Source organism: Diadema antillarum, unplaced genomic scaffold (genome assembly GCF_040938485.1).
Source record: "Diadema antillarum isolate AM-2024a unplaced genomic scaffold, OU_Dant_1.0 scf00000206, whole genome shotgun sequence".
Taxonomy (NCBI): domain Eukaryota; kingdom Metazoa; phylum Echinodermata; class Echinoidea; order Diadematoida; family Diadematidae; genus Diadema; species Diadema antillarum.
In genome coordinates, this window is record NW_027271095.1 from 168,346 (window position 1) to 191,429 (window position 23,084).

The 23,084-nt window shown below is 38.9% G+C and overlaps 2 protein-coding genes and 1 non-coding gene across 3 annotated transcripts; 1 reads left to right on the forward strand and 2 right to left on the reverse strand.

Moving 5' to 3' along the window:
- Positions 1-112: 112 nt before the first annotated feature.
- LOC139724071 (glutathione S-transferase theta-1-like) lies at positions 113-7,253 on the reverse strand. Its single transcript, XM_071635276.1, has 5 exons — positions 7,142-7,253; positions 5,205-5,292; positions 4,475-4,631; positions 1,770-1,937; positions 113-922 (listed from the first exon to the last, which is right to left on the reverse strand). The coding sequence occupies exons 1-5, from the start codon at positions 7,251-7,253 to the stop codon at positions 761-763; spliced, it is 687 nt and encodes a 228-aa protein (XP_071491377.1). The 3' UTR covers positions 113-760.
- A 2,252-nt stretch (positions 7,254-9,505) lies between these two features.
- LOC139724072 (equilibrative nucleobase transporter 1-like) lies at positions 9,506-21,203 on the reverse strand. Its single transcript, XM_071635277.1, has 9 exons — positions 20,791-21,203; positions 19,988-20,111; positions 19,342-19,434; positions 19,010-19,160; positions 18,258-18,509; positions 17,677-17,799; positions 16,795-16,984; positions 15,969-16,089; positions 9,506-9,778 (listed from the first exon to the last, which is right to left on the reverse strand). Exons 1-9 carry the CDS (start codon positions 21,201-21,203, stop codon positions 9,506-9,508), a joined length of 1,740 nt encoding a protein of 579 aa, XP_071491378.1.
- Positions 10,040-10,111, forward strand: Trnag-ucc (transfer RNA glycine (anticodon UCC)). Its single transcript has one exon. It is a non-coding gene; the product is annotated as a tRNA-Gly (tRNA).
- Positions 21,204-23,084: the final 1,881 nt, after the last annotated feature.

A 23,084-nucleotide genomic window follows, 5' to 3' on the forward strand; every position in this document is an offset into this window, starting at 1 on the left:
TCCCTATACATTACACATGTTTTTGCTCTTTTTTCCATTTGAGGGTAATTAACTCATAACAAGGTATTTTTCTGGGGGGGGGGAGCTCCTTCTTTTTTTATGGTAACACAATTTGAAGTATTATTTCTACATTTCCACAGTACATAACATGATTCTTAATGACTGCATGCAACACAATATGAAATATTAATGTTCTCAGACACGTTTGAATCTTGTATTGTCCTCTATATCAACTGTAGCTTCTCACATCTTCTCATTCTTTAATATGTTTGAATATACATGTATCACGAGAGCTCATGATAACTTCAAAGCAGACTGATGTACACCTGTAGGCCTACTTGGGAATGTATGAAATCACAACTAGTTATAGGTTATGCTCTTGGGGTCCTTCAAGTAGTGCAATTTTACTGTTTTAAGTGTATGTTATTATTTCATTATCCATGTTCATAGGTGGAATGTATGTTTTATGTAGCTCACACATAAGCAATAACAAGACACTATATTTCTTTATAAATGTTTTCAAATCTTCTTGTTACATCCAGTAAGACCTTAAAAAAACATACCAAAACTCTCCATAAAACGTTAACATGTGCAACATGTTTATAATCAGGGAGGTGAGACCTGTTATAATCAATATGCACCATCTGTACAGAATCTAAAACATGAACAGTTTGTTCTTGAGCTATTTGTTGATATGTCCATCGAAGGAGCACATCAGGTTTGTTTTGGTCAATGGCAGTGGGCAGTATCTTTCACAAGATCACTTCTTGTTCTGCTCGACAAAGTTGTCTCTCCTCTTGTAGATTGTTTCGAAGACCTCGTCAAACTCTGGATTCAGTCTTTCCCGGACTCTAGCGATGTAGGCCTTCACGGCGTCATTGTCCTCAATGACGGGGGCTCTAGACATGGTGTTCTGAACCAACTGTGTCACAGAGATGTGAGAAAGATGACAGAGATGTGATATAAAGGACACTGATTAAGCTGCCTATGGGCTTGTTCATATTGTCAAACCTGCCTTAGCAGCCACCTGTTTATAGTGGTCACCTGCCATATCAGCCACTGAAAAAATTTCCCCTGAGAGAAAAGCCACGTAAAAGACCTTGTCTAGCAACCACTCGACTACAAAAGTCACTGTATATCTCCCTTGGGTGGCCACCATATACAGATTTGACTGATACTTATATCATAAAGAATTCCATTTGCAAACAAAATATGAACAATTATCAACAAAGAATCATCATTCAATATGACTAAGAACTCTTGTGTGTGAACATACCATTTTCGTGGCATTTTGCTAATGATCTCTACTCGAGTAGGCTGATCAAATCCCTATATCATGTAAGTCTAAAACTTCTGTTTGATAGTTGTAGAGTACGATGACAAAGCTAAAATTGAACAATCTATTTCATTCTGTAATAGAACATTTAACCAACTGCTTCATTATCCTCACAAAGCAAACAATGAATGGAATGCTCCACTCTATGAATCAACATGCTGCTACCATTTATAACATCTTCCTCATTAATTTAACTGCCATGACTAAAATCTAAATATAAGATTTTATTATTTTAAAACAACCTACCAATCTTATCTGCAAAAGGAAAGGGTGTTTGTTATTTGATCTCTTCTTCACTAAGCATCATCACAGAGCCAGAAATAATAATTGTACATACAAGGTGCATAACAACTACCTATCCAAACCCATACTAGCAATAGAATCCAGGCATGCAGAGTTGATTGGTTTGTTGTGCCATCTTGGATTACCTTACCTCACTAACAGAAAGCACGTCGGCAAAGCTCAGTTCATCTCCCAGGAGATACGATCTATCCTTCAACCACACGTCAGTGAAGACAGCCATCTTTTTCCTAGCCGTCTCTAGGTGCTTAGTCACTGCCTCCTCAGAGATTGGTTTCCCTGTGAGGATTGGGAGCCACACCTATCGGTGGAATACAATGGTAATGCCAAGGCAAGAGCATGGTTGAGAGGACATAGGTTACAAGTATAGGCCTACCGTCAACCTTGCCTAAGTCGAATCTATTTGGCCTGAAGAAATAGCTTCGATTTGGAGAAAATTTGACTTATGAGGGATTAACATCAATAGAATTTAAAGAGTAAAGGACAAAGACCTTCGGACTTGGGCGATTATATGACCTACATTGTATGCGAGGTCATTGTAGTCCAATAAGATATCATGTAAGGTTATTGAAATAACCATTGTAATGCTGAACTTTCACATGGAGGTGCTTTCATGTTGAAAATCTTGTACTGACTAATTTGGAATTATATATCTTCATCATTAAAAAATTACACAGGGTTTTTAAGGAGCTCAGTGATTCACATGATCCACATCACTTTTCTCATCCCAGAAACATGAATCAGATGTCCAGTTAAACTTGGAATCAAATGGCTCTATGCAGAATGATGTCAACCAAGTTCAGGCCAGTATGGAGGGGGCGATCACAGTGCTGACTACCAATATATCTAAAATGACTACAGTTTGCACATTGAGCGGTCATGCAGGATAGCCAATCTGTAACTTTATGGTGACACAGATTACCAAAGATGGCCAATATATCGCCCTGCCTTGCAACAATGCAGCACTGAAGGCCCTTCACAAATCCTCCTAGAAAAAAAAAGTATGTATAGAGACCTTACTAAAATGTTAAAAGTCCATATTAACCCTATACACACAGCCACATTACCACTCCTTCCGGTCTCAAACAGTACAGCTCACCCTTTCCCTAGCCTAATGCAAAAGATTGTTGTTCCTCCAGTGTCAACTAAAGACATCCCCATATCAAGCTTCATGTTCATAGTGTCTTTCAAAAAAGGGCCAGAGCATTAAAGGACAAGTCCATCTTCATATACATAAGGATTGAGAGAATGCAGCAATATCAGGGAATATCAGGGAATGTGTACTTTTTTTTTAAAAATGAAATTTTGTGGAATTCTCTATTTTCCTTATCATTATCATTCTATGCACACTCTTATTTCTTCCGAGTCAAAAATTTTTCACTCCAATCCGTGTAAATTTAACACCAACCGTGTACTTCTGACTCAAATCCGAGTTATCATTTTGGTTATCGGACTTTTTACACCTGCGCAGAGTCACATCAGAAATACCCAGCGCGGTGTACATGACATACGCGCGCTACAATTGGACAAAACATGTCATGTGTCCTATGTGACGTAGTATCCCCGCGAAAAAAAAAGAAGCGCCATTTCTCGACGATCCGCCGTGGCTGCAGGATGTCTTACAACTTTTTGTCTTCAAGATGGACAATTTTGTGTGCACTTTTCTAGAGGAATGCAGAATGGAAGAATACATAGGAGTTTTCACCGGTGATTACCCACCTCATTCACAACACTCATATAAATAATTGCCTGAAACATGGTCTAAACAGTCCATTTTATTTAGGGCAAAATGAACTTTCAACACGGACACATTGACTGGTAATGGCGTAGCCGTACGGTAGCTCGTACCTTTTGTACGTAGCCTGGGCTATATGCTATACGTTTAGAACCATTTGTAAACCTACCTATTCTAATAACATGTAATAAATAAGTTTCAATCCGCCCCCTTCCCGTAGTTTCATCGTACCATACGGGTAGGTTCCATGCATGTACAGTGGAGGTGTAGCTAGGTAGGTTCACATCTATTGCAGATTGGTTCTAACGTACAGCATATAGCCCAGGGCTACGTACAAACGGTACGAGTTGCCGTACGGCTGCCTATGGCTACGCCATTACCAGTCAATGTGTCCGTGTCGAAAGTTCATTTTGCTCCAAATAAAACTGACTGTCAGGTAATTATTTATATGAGTGTTATGAGTGTTATGAGTGTTGTGAATGAGGTGGGTACTCACCGATGAAAACTCCTATGTATTCCTCCATTCCGCATTCCTCTAGAAAAGTGCACACCAAATCGAGTCATTACTACACCAATGGGTTACTTACAATGCGGGTAACGACACCGTATCAGAGTGACATTGTGATCTTTTGATTCGGAAATCCGTGTCATTTTGCACCTAACTGACCCCATTTCCGAGTCAAATTTGACACTTTCCGAGTTAATTTGACACCACAGAAATGACTCGGAAAGTGACTCGGAATCAGAGTGATATCATTTGACTCGGAAGTCCGAGTAGCTTTCACTCGGAAGGAGTTGACTCCCAGCTGGCACCATTTCCGAGTCATATTTCACACTTTCCGAGTTATTTTTGACGCCGCAGAAATAAGAGTGCATGTGACATCATACACTGTAGTAGTCTTCTCATGCATGCATTAGTGACTCTGCAGAAATTTCAAAAATCATAACTTTTGAATGGATTGCCCAATTTTCCTCAAACTTTCACTGATGTGTTCTATTGATATTGCTGCATTCTCTCAATCCTTATGTATATGACAGTGGACTTGTCCTTTAAACCTGACAATGATAAATATAACTGCCGGCCAATGTCTTCAAACACCTGCCTCTTCCACAGCCACAGCCTCAAGAGGTTCCCGGACACCCTGGTGGTGGAAAGCCATGTACTCGTCTACCTTGGCTCGTCTTTCAATGTCCGCTGGGTACCAGTGGTCTGGGAAGTCATTGGGGTACTTTGCCGTCAGGTACCGGAATATTGCAACTCTGTCAAGGATGACCGTAAGATATATTATCATCAAGTTATATTCAAACTCCTATACACATTGACAGTATCCCTGTTCTTGCTGTAAGATGGGAAATATATGATAGCATGATTCCAAAAGAAATACAAACTTTGGGAGAGAATAAGAGAATCTTTCCTGAGAGATAAAATAAATGATATTCAAAGTCGACAAGAATGTTAACAGTAGATTCTGAAGTTAAAACATTAAATTAGAAAGTTTCTCTTTACGTATGGAGTGTATTAAATGAAACTTCAGAAAAATTTTATGCACTGGTTATGATAGCCATCCATTAATCAGAAATTGATACAAAGTTGTCAAGTTTAGTGACCAACATAATCCACAGTACATCGATCTGTTTACCATAACAATGCTTGTTACTAAACAAAGACATTGTTCTTGCGTTTAAATTGCGGACTGCATGATGAGGAATACAGGTTGAGGTGTAAGGGGAAAAAGTCTTTTATAGGGAAAAAATAAAACATTTGGTATATGCAGACAGAAATGAAATGGGGAAAACACAATTGAGGATATCAATCAGAAAACATGTACGCACGTCTCAGACAAGCAGAAGTCTCCATCCTTCATTGCAGGAACTCGCATCATTGGATTGATGGCCTGGAACTCAGGCCTCTTCTGCTCTCCTGTGGGTTTAGTAATAATTCAAGAATAATGTCAGCATTCAACACAGTTAAGTATACTGAGACAGAGAGCAAGTAAGAAAGGTCTGGGGTGGTTGGGGCTTCGAGGAGCTCAAGAGAGCAAAGCACTTTGGGATTTTCATTATTCATATTATATCACAAGTATGTGTGACTTGTGTAAATCTGTTCGGGTACTATAAGAAGTACACACAGATCATGTGTCATACACACAATCCAAGCAGGAATGTAGAGCTATAGCTTAAGCAGAGTCTGGCAAATTGTTGTTTTTATGTGTAGACCATGGTTGTTTGTACTGCATGTACATATAATAATACAGTTTGGTTCACCAGTGTCATGTGGGTGCAAAGGGGTGGGGCATACGGTGTAAAAATGTAACAAATGTAGATACATGTATATGTATTCTTGGAGAATTAGAAACAGATGTGTGTGTCTGTTTGTACAGGAATCATGAGATAATTCCCCACACAATGCACAGAATATGTATCTCCAGCTCTTTACAAAGTGATTAGATGGGAGAAGAATTTTTTTAAGGAGTTGTTGCTTTATTTGTCAGATGGGGTGAAATATGAACAAATGTGTGTAAAGCTTTTTAATACATACATTGGGAAAAAATATATATCATTTTTTACTTATGTAGATTTTATCGTGACCTGGGCCCTAGCTGTTGCATACAGCAAAAGATAGACCTGCAATCAAACATAACTCGTAAAATCAAACATATAATAGATCCATTATTAGCCAATCAGAATTGGACATTCAGAGATTTATGCTTGATTTTCTGAGTTATGTTTGATCTCAACTTTTATGCAATCCACGGTCCTAGTCAGTAACAGTAACCCACCTCTGGTATGCCATGCCATCCATACCAGTTTAATGAAGAGACAGCTGAGTTGCATATATTATAACTACAAAAATATTAAAACAAGCTCTATCCACAAAATGCAGATTTTTTTTTTAATCTTTAATAATCACATGAAACACAATTTCGATTATTGTTTGAATGTATTATCTTAACGGAGGAATTTGACATGGCAATTTTTATGGTTGATGACTACAGCCATAATGATAACATCAGTTTTGATATCCGTACATCCTTATTCATAGCCATTCAAATTACTATTCTCACATTTGCACGGGAAGTTCTGGTATGGAGGAAAAGAAAATTTTAATGGTAAAGGCGATCAATGATATTGCTGAATGTAATATCTTCTTCTTTTTTTACCCTCATACACCTGTTCCCTATACCTTTCGACTTTACAGCATCTTTTTTGTGCTTTTGTTTGGTTTCTGCTTCATGTTCATTACCTCTTGCAAAAAAAGAAGAAGTAATAATAATAATCTTTTTTTTTTTCATCGTCTGTTAGTGTTGTGTGAATACAGAGTCAGTTTATATTTAGTTATTCTATACGTGATTCCACATTGTTTCTTTGAACAGTACGCCATACCCGGACTACAATGGACACACATATGTATACACCAAATCATGGTACTCATTCACGACACGTGATCTGGCACAATTCAAGTGCAGTGGCAGTGTGTCTAGCAACCACTGTCGCACTGAACCGGCAAAGGATTACCTCACATCCAAATGATTTTTTTTTTCCATTCACAACATTTCGCTATACGAAATTCTCTGTACAAATCAGTCTTGCATGCTGACTGATAGATAGAAAACAAGAAGAAGGTTCCTACTCTGAACAAGATAACGACTCAAATGTCCAGTTTCAGCTTGCATTTGATAATTCATACATGCACGAGTAAAAGCGACAGTATTAAACTTTAATCAATCATTTCACTTACTCCATAATAACCTGGTTATGTATATACTTACCTTCCAGCGTTTCCACGTTCTCGAGCTCAAAGGGAATTTTCGAATTCTTCAGGAAAACGATGAGAGCTCGGCATGGCTGGGAAAGCAAATCGACATAGATCGTCACCACCATTTTGATTTCTTCGATCTTGATGTTCTAATGTGCAGACGTAGACTCGGTTAAGAACGCGCGTTTTACTCCCGCACTAGTTGTCACTTCTTTTGGAGGCCCGTTTTCTATCACATACTGTAATCTCTTGACATTATGACCTCACATAGCTGTACCCTGGGAATCTCTCCCGCACTCACCCACCCGTCTTTTGAATAAAATTATGTTGATCAAGTTCGCTCGCTCTTTGGATTCTTGACCTTTGCCATTCACATGACGACCGCACAAATCCAGCTCTTATGTCAGGGGCCGCGGAACGTTTTTCAGTTTGGGGGGGTGGGGGGGGGGGGGGGGGGGGGGGGGGGGGGGGGGCTGCGCAGCCGGAAGGGGGTATCAAGGTCAAAATAATTTGGACTTTTTTTCAGGAAAGTGTTAATAGCAAAATCACGGCATTTAGCTCTTATTCCGCGTGTGCATCATCTATAGGGCTTTTTACACTTGTGTTTCTTAACCCCGGACTTTCTCTGACCCAGGATTATCGTTAGTCCCGTTTTTTCAGCTTTTTACACTCTCCAATTAGTCCCGTACTATCTCTTGTCCGGGGTTAAGGAGAAAACTGACCTTTTTACACTCGTATTTCTTAGCCCCGGACTTTCCAAACCACATGAATATTCATAATTACGCTGTGTACTGTACACGTACACGTACGCACCGGCAGCACTTGATTTACCTCGTTTCTGATTGGTCAGTGAGGGTCGGACTTCGTCTCCGTCGCTTAGCCCAGGGAAATTTTTTCGTTCTGTTTACACTCACTTGCTTGGCACCGCAATTGCGGTGCTAACCCCTGCTATTTTGCAGGGCCAGATAGTATCGTACTATCGGTGGGGCTAGCCCACTTTGGCAAAAACGAGTGTAAACAGAAAGTGGGCTAAGGATAGTCCCGTACCAACGGTGGGGCTAAGCCCCCCCCCCCCCTTAGCCCCACCGTTGGTCCGGGGCTAAGCAAAAATTTACAAGTGTAAAAAGCCCTAAAGTGTATGTACAAAGTCTAATGAGGTAGAGGGGGAGGGTGTGGGAGGGGGATGCCCCCTCCCACTCGACGGAGCTGTTGCGTTTTTAAAATCGAAATAAAGTGATCTGAAGAAATTTTGTGAGAAATTCGGGTAGTGTGATTTTCCCCCCGATTTTTCCCCTTTCTTTCTTTTTTTTTTCTTTTTTTGTCAAGATCCAAAAGTGTGTGTGGGGGAGGGGGGGGGGGGGCTGCAACCCCCCAGCCCCCCCCCCCCCCGTTCTGCGGCCCCTGTATGTGAATTCCTTTTTGTAACTCCATGTGCTATCGACGAACGAGGAGCAATTAATATTAAGGGGTATAGGTATAAGCAGTGAAGTAGCTGCTTTGATAATAGTTTTAACATTTAAATTTATAGGTCACATAAAATTCAATATGTTTGTTTGCTTTAAAGCACTATTTTCAACTCAATAATTCAACTCATATTCGCTTTATATCTCTCACATCTCAACTCTATGTTTACTTTATCATTCACGTTCTTATGCTAGAAAGAAAACAAAACGAAACGAAACGAAAAAAAAGAAGAATTCCTAAGTAACATACCACTTATACACGATTATGGAATACAGCTCCAAATCCTTGAATCACTTTTGATATCCCTTTCTCCCTTCTTTGTGTGAAGGTATTCCTTTCTCTGCATGTTCCTCGTATTTGTCTCGTTATATAATTATAGACAATCAAGCTTTATTATGCTAAGCTTGATGCGTTTAATTTAAAGTATACATGAAGGAAAACTAGAGGCTAAAGTTGTTTTTTTTTTCCATTGCTCCTTCAGTTCCGATCAGAAATTTGGATTTTTTTACAAACACCCCATGTTACACTGAGGCCGAGGTGAGGGGATTTACCCCTCTCACAGAAGGGAGATTTTGCATAATATGTATGTATATATATAAGTAAGTAAGTAAGTTGGCATCCATTCGTCTCGAGAAACGATGGCGTAGCACGAGCTAGGCAAGAAGTTTGCACTGCCTTGAGTGGCTGTAAAGCCCCACTCTTGAGTGGCAATCCTTAGAGCACTTGCAGCAGATGAAGTCTGTTGGGGCCATATAGGACTGCCCGTGCCTTTCTCTTAGCTCTCCTGTCGGTCTGCTGTACGTGCCTTACAGCTTCAGCTCTCTGAACGCCCTCCCTGACGGTGCCTCTCCATAGCGGACGATCTTCAGCTACACCTTCCCATGTGTTGGTGTTGATGTCCATCGTCTTCATGTCACGTTTGCACACATCTTTGAAGCGAAGATGCGGCCTTCTCATGGGACGAGACCCCTCGCTTAGCTCTCCATACAGCATTGTCCTTCGGGATGCGACCTGGTTCCATTCGACGCACATGACCCAACCACTTCAGGCGTCTCTGGCCGAGGAGTGAAAACATGCTGAGAATGCCGGCACGCTGGAGGACCTCTGCATTTGTCACCCTATCCTGCCATTTTATGTGCAGGAGTCGTCTGAGGCAACGGAGGTGGAAGGTGTTGAGCCTCTTCTCCTGGCCAGCATATGTTGCCCAGGACTCAGAGCCGTATAGCCGTATATATATATATGTATATATATACATATATACATGTATATATATTTTCGCAAAAACATTATCCCAATTCACCGCTACGTGAATCTCATTGGAGATCCAGCTGAGGCACGCGGCTGGTCGTTATTCATAACTCTCTGCCCCAAAAAGGAACGTATGCTAAAGAGTTGAAAGGTTGGTCCGTCGGGTATTCGAGCTTGGGTCTGCCTGAATCGCTATGACGTCTCCGTGGCCGAGCGGTTAAGGCGTTGGCGTTCCATGCCAAAGACCCGGGTTCGATTCCCGGCGGAGACCAATTTTTCAACTCTTGCGCTTTTCCAAAAAGGAGGAACAGCAAGAGGAATAACGATGTCAAAGCTCCGCACCGATTTCTCCTCCCTTTCTCATATCTCACATAATATATACAGTATGTGAATATTGTCCCTAAAAAAATTACAACGGGGCCTTCCGCAATGATATCTTTAAAAATAGTGAATCAATCTAAATACAAATTCAGGGTATGAAACTATAACTCATTGCCCACATCTTACAGAAAACCCCATTCGATTTGCTTCAGTGTTCAAAGAGAAATGAGGAATTTTGTAGAGGATGTCGGGAATCTCTTTTGTCCAAGTTCAGTCTATTATTCACACACAAGAGCACTGAATTGCTAAAATTGGAAGACTGAGACTCATGACATGCTTAAAAACAATCCACATTTCTCTGTGACCCCTTAACCAAATTGAATGGGGTTTTCTGCAAAATAGAGCTAAGATGTTACATTTTAAGACCCTGAAGTAGCACTTAGACAGGTTGATCATAATATTGGGTGCTATCGATTCGAAAATCTGATTGTAATTTTTGGGGCGACTTACTGCAGTATGTCCCCCAAAAAATTAAAATCAGATTTTCGCATTGATAACGCCCATTGTATGATTACATTTCCTAAATGCTTCTTCAAGGTCTTAAAATATAACATTTTAGCTCTATTTTGCAGAAATCCCCATTCGATTTGGTTAAGCGGTCACAGAGAAATGTGGATTGTTGTAAAGCATGTCATGAATCAGATTCTTCCGAGTTTAGCATTTCGATGATCTTGTGTGTGAATAATAGACAGAACTTGGACAGAAGAGATTCATGACATCCTCTACAAAATTCCTCATTTCTCTTTGACCACTGAAGCAAATCGAATGGGGTTTTCTGTAAGATGTGGGCAATGAGTTATAGTTTCCTACCCTGAATTTGTATTTAGATAGATTTACTATTTTTAAAGATATCATTGAGGAGGGCCCCGTTGTAATTTTTTTGGGACATACTGTATATATACTAGGTGTTTCAAAAAACATTTCCCACTTTTGATTCTTAATAATTCCTAAACTATAAATCAGATAACATTGTCATTGATATGACTTATAGCTGAATAGTGTACAATTTTGTTGAAGGTAGTTTAAATATGAAAGCATAAATTAGTTTCATGAAATCCATGATTAATTTCACGGTTAGGTTTCAGATTTTGCTCTATTTTCAACCCTCTGTACAAAACGTTCACTTTGCACAGGGGTCAATGGGTGTGTGTGGGAGTGTGTGGTTAACACCCTGACATAATGGTCCTGAACAATGGCCAGGGTTTGAATGCTTCATTATTTATTCATGAGAAATTCCACTATATACTAGTTTTTATTCAGCCTATGGCAGTATCTGTGTAAAGTCAAACGCCTGCCGATACTGTCGTTGAGTGGCGACAGTGCTCTCCCTACTTCTGAAAAACGAAATTACAATGAATACCTTCTGTTCTGTCGTAAACATGGTGACAGGAAGCAAAGAAAATCAATATAGAGCATACACTTGTGTATATGGAGCCTTGAATAAATCTTCTGTGAAACAAATTGCCCCAGTGAAAAATGCTGCTGAACTCTTTACCAAAAATGATCTCTTTTTATTAAAAAAGCGACAAATTTGTCAGATTAGTGGACAGTTGTATTAAAATGAAGAACTCTAGATCAGTTATGCTTATTTATATCCCAGATTCAGTGATATGTAAAGCAAAATTTGAAAATGATTGTCAACTGGAATGAAATTTGGTGTTTGCAAGCACATGGAAACATGTGCTTACGTTTTCCATGTGCATATGTTTTACCCTTTACCGTGCATGAATTCAGACTAGCAGTGCCCAGGGCAATCCACATGAATTATTGATTAAGCATTCATGTGCCTGGGAGCGCGAGACTGACGCCTCGTGAACAGGTGGTTCAGGCATGTCCATTGCTCAGGGCCATTGTCAGCACACACTCACAGACACATCATTGGTTCCTGTGTAAAGTTCATTTTTGCACAGAGGGCTAAAATTTGACCAAAATCTGAAACCTTACTTCAAAATCAATCTTAGATTTCATGAAATTGATTCATGCTTTCGCATCCAAATTGCCTTCAACAAAATTGTACACTCTTCAGCTATTACTCATATCAATGACAGTTTTATCAAATGAATAGTTTTTGCGCTGTTAATGATCAAAAGTGGGAAATGTTTTTTGAAACACCTAGTATATATATATATATATATATTAAGAACTGAACTGGTGCACACTTTTTGGTGGAATATTTCGAAAATTGTCAATCAAAAAGTGAGAAATGTGATATCTGTCACCTAGCTCCTTCCACATTTGCGTCTTCACTGTGTACTAAGTATATACGACAGAAGGGAAAGGGTGTGTGTGTGTGTGTGTGTGTGTGTGTGTGTGTGTTTGTGTGTGTGTGTAGGGCTGGGGGAAACTCCTCCCATTTAGGGACAATTTGAATCTTGGAATCTGTCACGTCTTGTTCCACCTGTGTGTCTTTATTGTGTACATTGTCTACGGAGATGCAGAGCGATCATAATAAATAGCTATGAATCAATGGAGTGGTGGCAGATGCATGTATGTAGCTCCAATTAAGAAACCTAAGAAATAAACATTATACATCCTTTATTGTTGCGTGTATTTCTTACTTACTTATAACATCATTATTTGAAAATATTTTATCTAGACTCCAAAGGAAAAAGGGGGAGGGGGCGGAGCGTGTACGTCACTTCTTATACAATCTCACATTGAAGGACATCGATTCTTGCAAAACATATTGTGATTCAGTACGTGAAAAGTAGAGGTCCAGGATAGTATAAGCGGTTCGCCTTTCAATGTATCATGTATATGTAATGTGATAATCTTCCATCTCATACATCGGTTTTCAGAGACTCCAACTCTCCCGTTTTCGACGGGAGATCTCCCGCCGAAAACCCATTTTTGCAAAATCTCCCGTTTTCCCGATTATGATTTAATTTCTCCCGCCCTGGCTCTTTGTCTCCCGTTGGAAAGGATTTCTTACTTATTTCTATGGTATGTTGAAAAAATAAGCCTTAAATAGCACCAGCGAGCATCTAGAACCCTGGGAATTTCGCACACATCCACTTGGAATCTCCCGTTTGCTAGGGGTTCAGGCGGGAGAATCTCCAGATCAGAAGGTGCTTTGGGTTGGAGTCTCTGAGTTTATGTAAGAATGTATATAATATGACTGTATGTTTCTGAAACAATCACCGATTGCACAAAAAATGGACACTATCGGACATTATTACAAAACAGGAACGCATCCCTTAACGAGTAAACTGCTATCAGAGACACAGAGTGTAGGTAATATTGTTTTTATGAAGCCACATTCACACGGTTCACATCACTGAATAATCTCTCTCCATAGTGTTCGCAGGTATTATAGTTCTGAGTTACGTTTTCTGTCTATTATTACTATAACATGCATGATTATCGCAATGCTCTTTTCATGTACTTATGTTTAGAGTAATTTAGCTTCTAGTAGATAGATAAAAAGTATATATAAACACCGAATCAAATACAATGTACATATTCACAGATCTGAAAAGGAGAGCCACATTTTGGTGATGAATACACATAAGCAATCCTATATACCGGTGAATTTCATTCGCATGTTACAGTCGTTATGTGCGTGCGTGTGAATGTCGGTTTAATCGAAGTCAACAAGTCAATGTTGATTGATTATATTACCAGTGTACCGAAGTCAACAATCTGTGAATTAATGCACTGTACTTTGCGATGAGCTGAAGTCAGGGGCACCTAATAAAATCATGCACAGTGGAGTGATATACTGAATTATTTCGGCTGAACTGGCCGCTATGAAAGGAGTAGTGAAAATATGGGGGGAAAAATGATCCGCTCGCGTCTGCATGCCTATTCAGAAATATTGATTAAGAGAGTCATAAAACTCGATTGAAAAAATTCAGTCTTATTCGCATGTAGTCAGTGTATGTCTCTAGGAAAGAATTTTGCCAGATTTCTAGTGTTGGCAGTAGAAGCAAAAGAAGAAGAAGGAACAAGAAGAAGAAGAACAAACAACAAGAAGAAAAAGAAGAAGTAGTAGTAGCCTAGTAGTTTAGAAGAAGAAGAAGCTAGATGAAGAAGAAGAAGGAGAAGGAGGAGGAAAAGTAGACGAAATGAGGTATAAACACTATGGTAAGTAACTGAATACAATCGAACTGGTATGGACTTCTCATTAAAGATTCAGTCTCATGACTAAAAGTTGTAGTCCATTCAATTGCCATTTATTCTCCTTCTGTATGGATTTTTTTTTGTGTGTGTGAGCATGATAACGAGAATATATCTTTTTTCTATGTTACCAAAAGTAATATTTCTCATATTTTGTATTCCACTGTTCATGATATAGAATATACAGCAGTGCATATCATTGTATGTATATATTATGTATGTATATATATAAATTATATAAATATATATATATATATATATATATATATATATATACATATATATAATGATAATAGTTGGTATCAGTACAGAAAAGATGACGAAGTAGGGTGGTATGGTCCAACAGTGCTATTTATTCAGACCAAATTTTTGTCGACCCTGAGGAAGACGTATGTATTCGTCGAAAATTTGGTCTGAATAAATAGCACTGTTGGACTGAAATGCATTACCACCCTACTTCGTCATCTTTTATATATATATATATATATATATATATATATATATATATATATATATATTATTATTATTATCATTATTATCACCATGAATAATATTTTTGTAATACAAAAGTAATTAGAAGGTAATTTTCAGTGGGCAATGCTCTGAATCGAATGAAACTATGAATGATGAATGCCACAATTTGTTGGTAAATTGTTGCTGCTGAGCCATGGAACACTGTTTATGACGAATTATTTTCTTCCTCCACTGGAATGTTAAAAGAACTCAAGATGTTATTGCGTATTCATCCATGTATAGAGAGCAGAGCAAAGCAGTCAGTAGATTCCAGAATTGGCTTCCTGACCCCACACGTTGGTGGTGTTTCAACATCCTTAGATCCATCACAGTGCGGGCGCAATGATATCTCATCTGGGCGTCTCGCCTTCCTCTAGTCTATACAGCTCTGCAATAGCGTTCATAAATATATCATATCCACGCATATCTCTTGTTCATTTCTTGGCATGAATCTATGTACATTGTACATAACTTGCTATATAGTGTCTCAGCACGAATTATACCAAGTCTGGTGTACGCGATAGGTCCTTCTGTTTCCATAAAATATAACAGGGCAGACTCAGTGTCGTGAGGTCAGCTGCAATAAATCCAGTTGTTACCTGTGTGTTTAATAAAGTACGTATAGAGAACGCCAGCTGATGCCTTTAATATACTGATAGAGACAAGCTCCTTTTGCATATTGCTACCAAGTACATCCTAAAGTCATATATGTGTTTACTTTCAAAAATTATCATGTTTTACGATGCCATCATAATTATGCCAACCATTGCTACTTCAGGCTGCAGTATGAGACTATCAAAACTTTTTCATTCCCCTCTTGCAACTTCCAGTGGAATTGATACCAGTACATCACTAACTAATTCAATAAGAAATGCAACCAAAGAGGTTATTGATGGTAATGATAATAATAACAAATGATTATTGTAATAATAGGGAAAATAGTTTAAAAGCAAAATAATGACAAAATTTCATTATTCTCTAGAACTTTGCACTCAATCTTTTCAATATGATCCTTTTAATATATAGTAATTAAAAAGAAAACACGTAGCGATCACGTTCCTTACATTAAAGTATTGTTTGCAGTATAGTATAATATTCCAAGTAAGCTTTCTTACGAAGAAAGGATCCCCTTGGAGATGTCGTTGTATGAAGGTGAAGAGAGGGTATTGCAGGAGAAGACACACGCCCCCTAGTGCTCGGATAAGTCCATACACAGTGGCGAAGTTATGACGGAAACTGAAATGTGGATAAGAAAGAAGACATCAAAGGGATTTCACTTCCAGCGGAACTGGCGTATTTATGTCAATATTGGCATCGTCCACCCACCCCCTTATCTTTCTGTGACATGTCTTTACTAATATCTACAAAGATGAATCGTTAAGATAAGAAGGTCCACCTGGACAAGTATAATTTGATTATGATTCCCATTTTCAAAAGTGGAGAATATATTTAACAGTTAAAAAGTTGTGCATTTTTTAACGGTGAATTCTTTGTGTAAACATCAATCATTCGGGGTCTTAATGGTTTTGTTTCATTTTGTTCGATGAAAATTAAGTAAAATTACATGTACAATCTCTTACGAGTTCATCGACAGAGCGTTTTCTTGAGCAATGATTTAGCAGAATTAATGCCGTGATGTTGCACCGTGATGATCCTGTCAATTGCATTTCCAAAAGACAGCAGGCTGTCGTTCTTTTGGAGTGTAGTGAGTCTCAATTTTGGTAGAGCGTATAATGATAATACATTCTATTTCTCTAGTGCATACTTAATAAACGTCGTCACCACTGAAGATAATCAGAAGAAATATGGATTTTTTCCCCATCAAACTGCCACTTCGTAGGCATGATTGACAATATCTGTATAGCTGTGAGATAGACAGGTATATATTTTGGTTTGCAACAAATTAATGGTAGCAACACAAACATACAAACATTCCCTTACGCGATGGCGGATACAGCAGCGCCAACTCCATAGAGCATGGATCGCATGAAGAGCATGAAAATGGCAGTCACATACTGCATGAGTAGACTGGGCACGAGAAGGCAGATGGAGTAACCAACAGCCAGGAGTGTAATGAGGGCGAGAGGTAGACAACTAGTTCTCAGTTCAGCAAAAGTGTTCCTACGGCATCCTGCAAAATGTTGGGGCGACAAGATTAACATTCTATGACTGTGAAGTTAACGTTTGTCATGTCGTTTTATCGCAGGGGAGTGATCCTGTTTATGATATCTGGCACCAATTCATATACGAGACGGATGATTTGGCTGTAATCCCATGCATGTACGAGGCGCAAAGTTCTCCGAAATACGTTCTAAGCTGTTCTCTGGATAGAAGACACGAAGATTTGCAAGTAGGCCTACTTGTCCATGTTTTGAGTAAAAGTTTGATTAATTCAATTCAATACAACAATTCATTTATTTCCATTGAAAGAATACATGATACAACGCGGTATATGTATCAATTAAATTATTAGTAACAGACGTCATTGTAAGAAGGAGCTTACAGACATTATTCCCCTTAGCTTAAAGAAGAAAAATCCCGAATTTTAATCAGTATCGGAAAAAAGGGGGTGGTAAAAGGTGTTATTAAAGAATGACTCATGCAAAGTCAGCTGCATTAACATTTCCCATGCGTATATGAACTGTAAATAAACGATGTAAGACGCACAGAATTATCATAGATAGAGCATTACTGGCGTGAGGTTACTATCGGGGTGATAATGGAAAACTACGTGAATATCATCTTGTAATGCTTCTTCAAAAAACACTCTTGTAAAATCCATGATGCAAGATGAAATGAGTGTTGAACTGGTGTTGAACTCACCTCTCCTCGAGTCAGGATGAGGAGGTTTGCTCCTCGCTTTCCTATCTATGAGCACGCCCCCAAGGGCGCCAACCACGAGAGAGAAAGACTGAATGATGGAGAAAACATTCGTGTAGCTCCCGACTGCTCCGTGAAAACAAAATGGTTATGTTGGGAAGCCTATGTATTACAATTATATAATATGATATAATATAATATAATACAATATAATATAATATAATATAATATAATATAATATAATATAATATAATATGATATGATATAATACAATATAATATAATCATATACTCTGTCATTTCCATTGGAAGTAATGATTAATTTCATTGGAGAATTTCACGTGAAAGTCTTATTGTTTAGGGAAAATATATTACACAGTCATGGCAGTGAAACATGTAATCTTCACCAATTTGCGCTTCCAGAATATTCATGAAGCATTTCATTTTGTTCATTCTGTGACAAGGTTCACATATCGTAGTGTGACTTCTTAACACATGACGTCAAGCCCGACCCCTATTGGAGTCGATGACTCACTTTGCTACAACTGTATAACGTCATTGATTAAACTAGGAGATTTTCCGCACCTTTCTCGTTGTTATATTCAGCGAGACGCGATAGAATATGATTGAGTGCTCCGAAGGCGAAAGTCATGTCGAGCTGGAGGATGGTCATCCACACCAGGATCAGCCAGAACGTGGTCGATTTCACGCAGTCGACAACCGATTCGTTATCTTCGTCAGCGGCTTGGGCAATTTCGCTCTCTCCATCAACAATATCCGAATCGCATGACAGCATATCCATTGCAATTTGTGCAGCAGGATGCCCGTTTGCGGCCTCTGGGAAAATCATTAAACATTGTTAAAAGAATGAACATCTCACTTTATAATCCACATCTGTTACAATAATGATTAATTTTCCATTTACAAACTACCTCATTTAGAGCTGAAATGCGTGATTTGATAACATTTTGAGATGTGCGTAATCACACTTTATATTTCTATGCCCTTGAATAAAAATTGATCCTGTCTTAAGTGTATTTGCTGTGGTTCCCGCTTGCAGGGGGGGGGGGGTGGTATTACTGCATTAACGATTCGGATTGTGTTACTTCTACATTGTTTCTATTCACCTATGCAACTATTGCTTCTTTATCGCCTCATTTTACTGATTCTGGCCGATTCTCTACCAAAGCAAATACAACCAAAGAAGATGTACATCAGTGTCTTCTCCTGGCAAAAATGAGCTACAACCAGGTTTAAGCTCCTCCAATAACGTATTGAAGCCCAATTGACTGACCAACTACTACAGCCTGTTATGATGGATAGAATGTGGTACATACTGTCCGATGCTTCGACATATTTCTCGTCCGGTAACGGGGGCCACTTGATACCGTCTTTTGGCAGGAGGCAAGTAGTGATGGTAAACACTGGGGTAGATGCAGCCATGATAAAAAAGGACGTTTGCATAGAAATTCCAGACTCGTAAGCTATCTGCAACACAACAGAAGCAACAAAATACATTTGTATATCCATATTGACGTTATCAACTTTTGATATACGTCCTCTATTCGAGCAGGTCTGAGTTCAACCAGAAACACATATTTTACAGTCCTTTTTCTTTGTTGCCGACGTAAATTCTCAACCGACATAAATTCATAAAACGTTTTCTCACCTTGATGATAAAGAAAACGATCAGAGAGGTACTGTAGGATCCATTCATCAGATTTATCATTGTAAAACGATGACCTTTGAAGAGATTTCCTATCTGCAAACAGAGTAGAAATGCAAAATCATGCGAAATCATTCGATCATTATTCTGTTCTAGCCCCTCATAGATTGCACATTATCATCAAAAGTGATGTTGTTTATGATTTGCTACTGTTAATCATAGTTAAAGGTCCTGTTTACCTTTGGGAGCAGTGATTTAAAAAATGTTCAAGATAAGACTCCACTAACAAGTATACTTTCGAAAGTAAGCGCTGATATTTTATGCACACACACACACACATACAAAAAAAAAAATTCTACGAACTCTTCGTCACTAAAAAGTGGTGTCTTTCCCGAAATCAACTGCGACCAGGTTTAGTTTCTGTCATATTGCGATGGGCATACGACTATGAGAAAGATTTCTTTTACGAAACGACATTGAACGAGTAGAAATAAATTGCAAAGAGCTGTCTTTCGTTTGATAGAGTTTATTGAATGTGCTGTGCGTGACATAACTTGACATGTTTTTGTCAACCACATGACTTTTGTACGGAGTATCACATTTTTTTTCGAAGTGTTACATGATTCTAATATGCATGCTTTTTATTTACCTGCAACGTTGAAAACAGAGCTATTGTTCCACCGATGGTAAATGTTATACTTCCAAGAAATAGAAAATACGCCCTCCCGGGTGAGCTGAAGCCCATGAAGAGGTAACCTGTCAGTAATATAAAACTGAAACAATGTGCATGGATAAAAATGGATAAATATCATTATATGACTATTAGGGGTCAGATGTTATACAGAGGCACTGTAATACCTATACAGTCATATTGACAGGCATTGCAGCAACATTAATATAGCTCAACAATCAACGACACATATTGACTGGTCTATATACAACCACACCGCATGAATTGAAATAAAACTGACTATCATTGAAATAAAGAGGCTGGACACGAATATAACAATAGGTAAATTATGATTTTTGTTAGTATGAATTCCTGATAGCCCCGCTTGTGCATGTTGTCCATAGCAGCTACACACAATCTTGACCGGAAAGAGAAATATTGCGCTACTATATACCACGAGTGTTTAAGGAAATAATTAGGCCTACCCCCAACTGGATAGGGTCCATATAAGCTTGGAAAATGATCTATCAGATGGAGAAGCAACACCCAGCCAAGCACGGTGAGATTAATTACAGAGGTCCGGAGTGGTGTTCATAGAGATGATAGAAAACGCACCTGAAGTCTTGATAAAATACTACAGGTGTATAATGTTTCTGGTATCTAGTGAAGTTTCGTGTGCTCCACTTGAAAGCGACCTTCCATGCAAACCCATCTCGATGGTACGTAATAAATACTTCCCATCGCACAATACCATAATATGGCCAATGCATATAGCCACTAACCTCATGGCAATTCGTGTCCATCTAGTCCCAAATCGGTCCAACATGGCGCCAGCTGGCAACATAGCGAGCGGCAAGACAGCAGACGACACAGAGAAGACCAATTGAAGCTGGACGTCCTGCGCCGGACAAACCGCCGCGGCTGAATTAGTGGTGGTATTTGAGCTGCCCCATTCGCTGAATATTGGTGAAAAGTTTCCTATGGCGCCACTTTTCACGACGTCGCCATCATTATAGTCGACGTCAAAATCTGTCGATGACGAGTTCTTGATGCAAAGATGGCTGTAGTAGTGACTCTCCTTCAAGACGAAGACGAGGGAGGGCCAGCCGAATATGAGTCCCCCATTCAGGAGATTCTCCACCACGCCAAGAACGAGAAGTAGGTACGCTCGTAGCGAAGGACTGCATGGAGACATCTTGACAGTCGCTGTGGTGTCGTGAAAGAACTTTGTGATCAACAGTGTACACATTGTATTGACTACCTTAGATGTTGCCAAATAGTCGCTTTGACCACCTCATGGTCATGGTCATGGAATTTGCGTAAGAAACACAGCTACATTCATGGTCAAGGTTGTCTTTCATGAGTAAAGTGACCACAGGATGTCGCTTGGTACAGACAGTTATGAATAATTACAGTCAAAAGGCATGCAATGTGACTCTTTTTTCAAGCTGACTTCAATGTAATCAAACAAGTTTAGCTTGATTTCAGCTCAGTGTAGGGTATCATTCATAACTACAGTGCAGGCCGTACGCCCAATTATGACGTGATGATATCATCATCTTAAAAAACTAAAAAACAAACAAACAAACAAACAAAAACAAAACACTCATTGACCAGCACACACATCTTCATTACGTGGGCCCTAACATTTTATTTTTCAACGAAATACGATAACTTATATGTTCCATTACTATAGGTTTTCCCGGCCAATTTCGCACTTTTGTCAGTCCATTTGATAAAAGGTTCATTCAATTTAGCGAAAATCCTCGTCACTGCACATTCTGTCATTCAAAATTGCAACTTGTTCGTTCAATTTAGCATTTCGGTCAATGAAATTCGCCCATGTGCCTTTCGAATTCGTTAAACGGGCATTCAAATTGGCACGTGCTCTTCAGTCATTCAAATTCGCCAGCACTGGCGGAAAATGGTATTTCAGTCATTCAATTTCGCGTATGGGCAGTCAAATTCCAAACATGTTCATTCAAATTGGCGTAGTGTTATTTCCATTTTGAAAAGTTGAGAACCATGATTTATACGTATTTAAATGTGAATTTATGTTTCATCCACACACTGTTAAGTATATAGTAAAGGTATCTTTGACTCTAAATAACTCAAGTTTGTTGTTCTGTAACGCCCCTCTTCTTTCATACATGTTATCAGAACTATACATGCCATGCATGTACCAGTACCATAGATTCACTTCACTTTCTTACATGTCCAGTCATGGCAGCACGAGTTAGATACAGGCGTATCTCTCAAGAAGACAGGGAAAGAACCATAGAAGCATTTGAGGATAATAACCTTAACAAATTGATGGCTAGAACTGATCCAAGAACTTTATTCCTAATGATAATTAACGCAATATAGCACCCACCAAACGAAAATAATGAAACATGCAGATGAAAGACATAATCACGATGTAAATTGAAACCTTCTCCCAATAAATGTCAAAACAAACTTAAGATCAATGTATCTGTGAATGAAATAATGCTATCGAACATTCTAAACACATACACATATTTTGAAAGTACTGTTGCAAAGGTGATATCAGAATAAAGGCATAAACGTGTCTGCTAAATTGACTGCAGTAAATGCGAAATTGGATGCCCAAGAATGAATTCGAATGAACGAGCGCAGCGTATACGTGATCACGTGACTATGTCATGCTAAATTGAATGAACGATTTGCGAAATGGTGCTTGTCTTACGAATTTGAACTGAAAAAGTGCTGAATCGAATGATGTAAAAGGTAATTTGAATGCTCCCAAATGAATTTGAATGAAAAGATTATAAAATTGAAATACCGAACATGCCATCTAGGCTAAATTGTGCTAAATTGAATGCAGCAATTAGGAATTGGACTGAAAAAAGTGCGAAAGTGGCCGGGAAAACCTATATTACTGTAATAACCATGCCGTGATGACTTATTAGGACGGGGGGAGGGGGGGGGGGGGGGAGAGAAATGTTGCTGAATTATCGACCAAAATATCACTTTGTCTCTTTGTGTCCAAAATCAACAGGGCAGTTGTGAGATAACATTATCACCTATCTCATACATAATTATTGTGGTGGTTATT

What these genes read in the sequence shown, in the direction of transcription:
- LOC139724071 (XM_071635276.1), bottom strand. Translation starts at nt 7,253, where the DNA reads ATGGTGGTGACGATCTATGTCGATTTGCTTTCCCAGCCATGCCGAGCT. An exon ending in AGGCTGTGGCTGTGGAAGAG is followed by an intron (nt 1,938 to 4,474) that starts GCAGGTGTTTGA and finishes TTCCACCGATAG; the next exon opens with GTGTGGCTCCCAATCCTCAC. An exon ending in ACGTGCTTTCTGTTAGTGAG is followed by an intron (nt 923 to 1,769) that starts GTAAGGTAATCC and finishes TCTGTGACACAG; the next exon opens with TTGGTTCAGAACACCATGTC.
- LOC139724072 (XM_071635277.1), bottom strand. Translation starts at nt 21,203, where the DNA reads ATGTCTCCATGCAGTCCTTCGCTACGAGCGTACCTACTTCTCGTTCTT. An exon ending in ATATGTCGAAGCATCGGACA is followed by an intron (nt 18,510 to 19,009) that starts GTATGTACCACA and finishes TGATTTTCCCAG; the next exon opens with AGGCCGCAAACGGGCATCCT. An exon ending in GCTGCTGTATCCGCCATCGC is followed by an intron (nt 16,090 to 16,794) that starts GTAAGGGAATGT and finishes TCCACATTTCAG; the next exon opens with TTTCCGTCATAACTTCGCCA.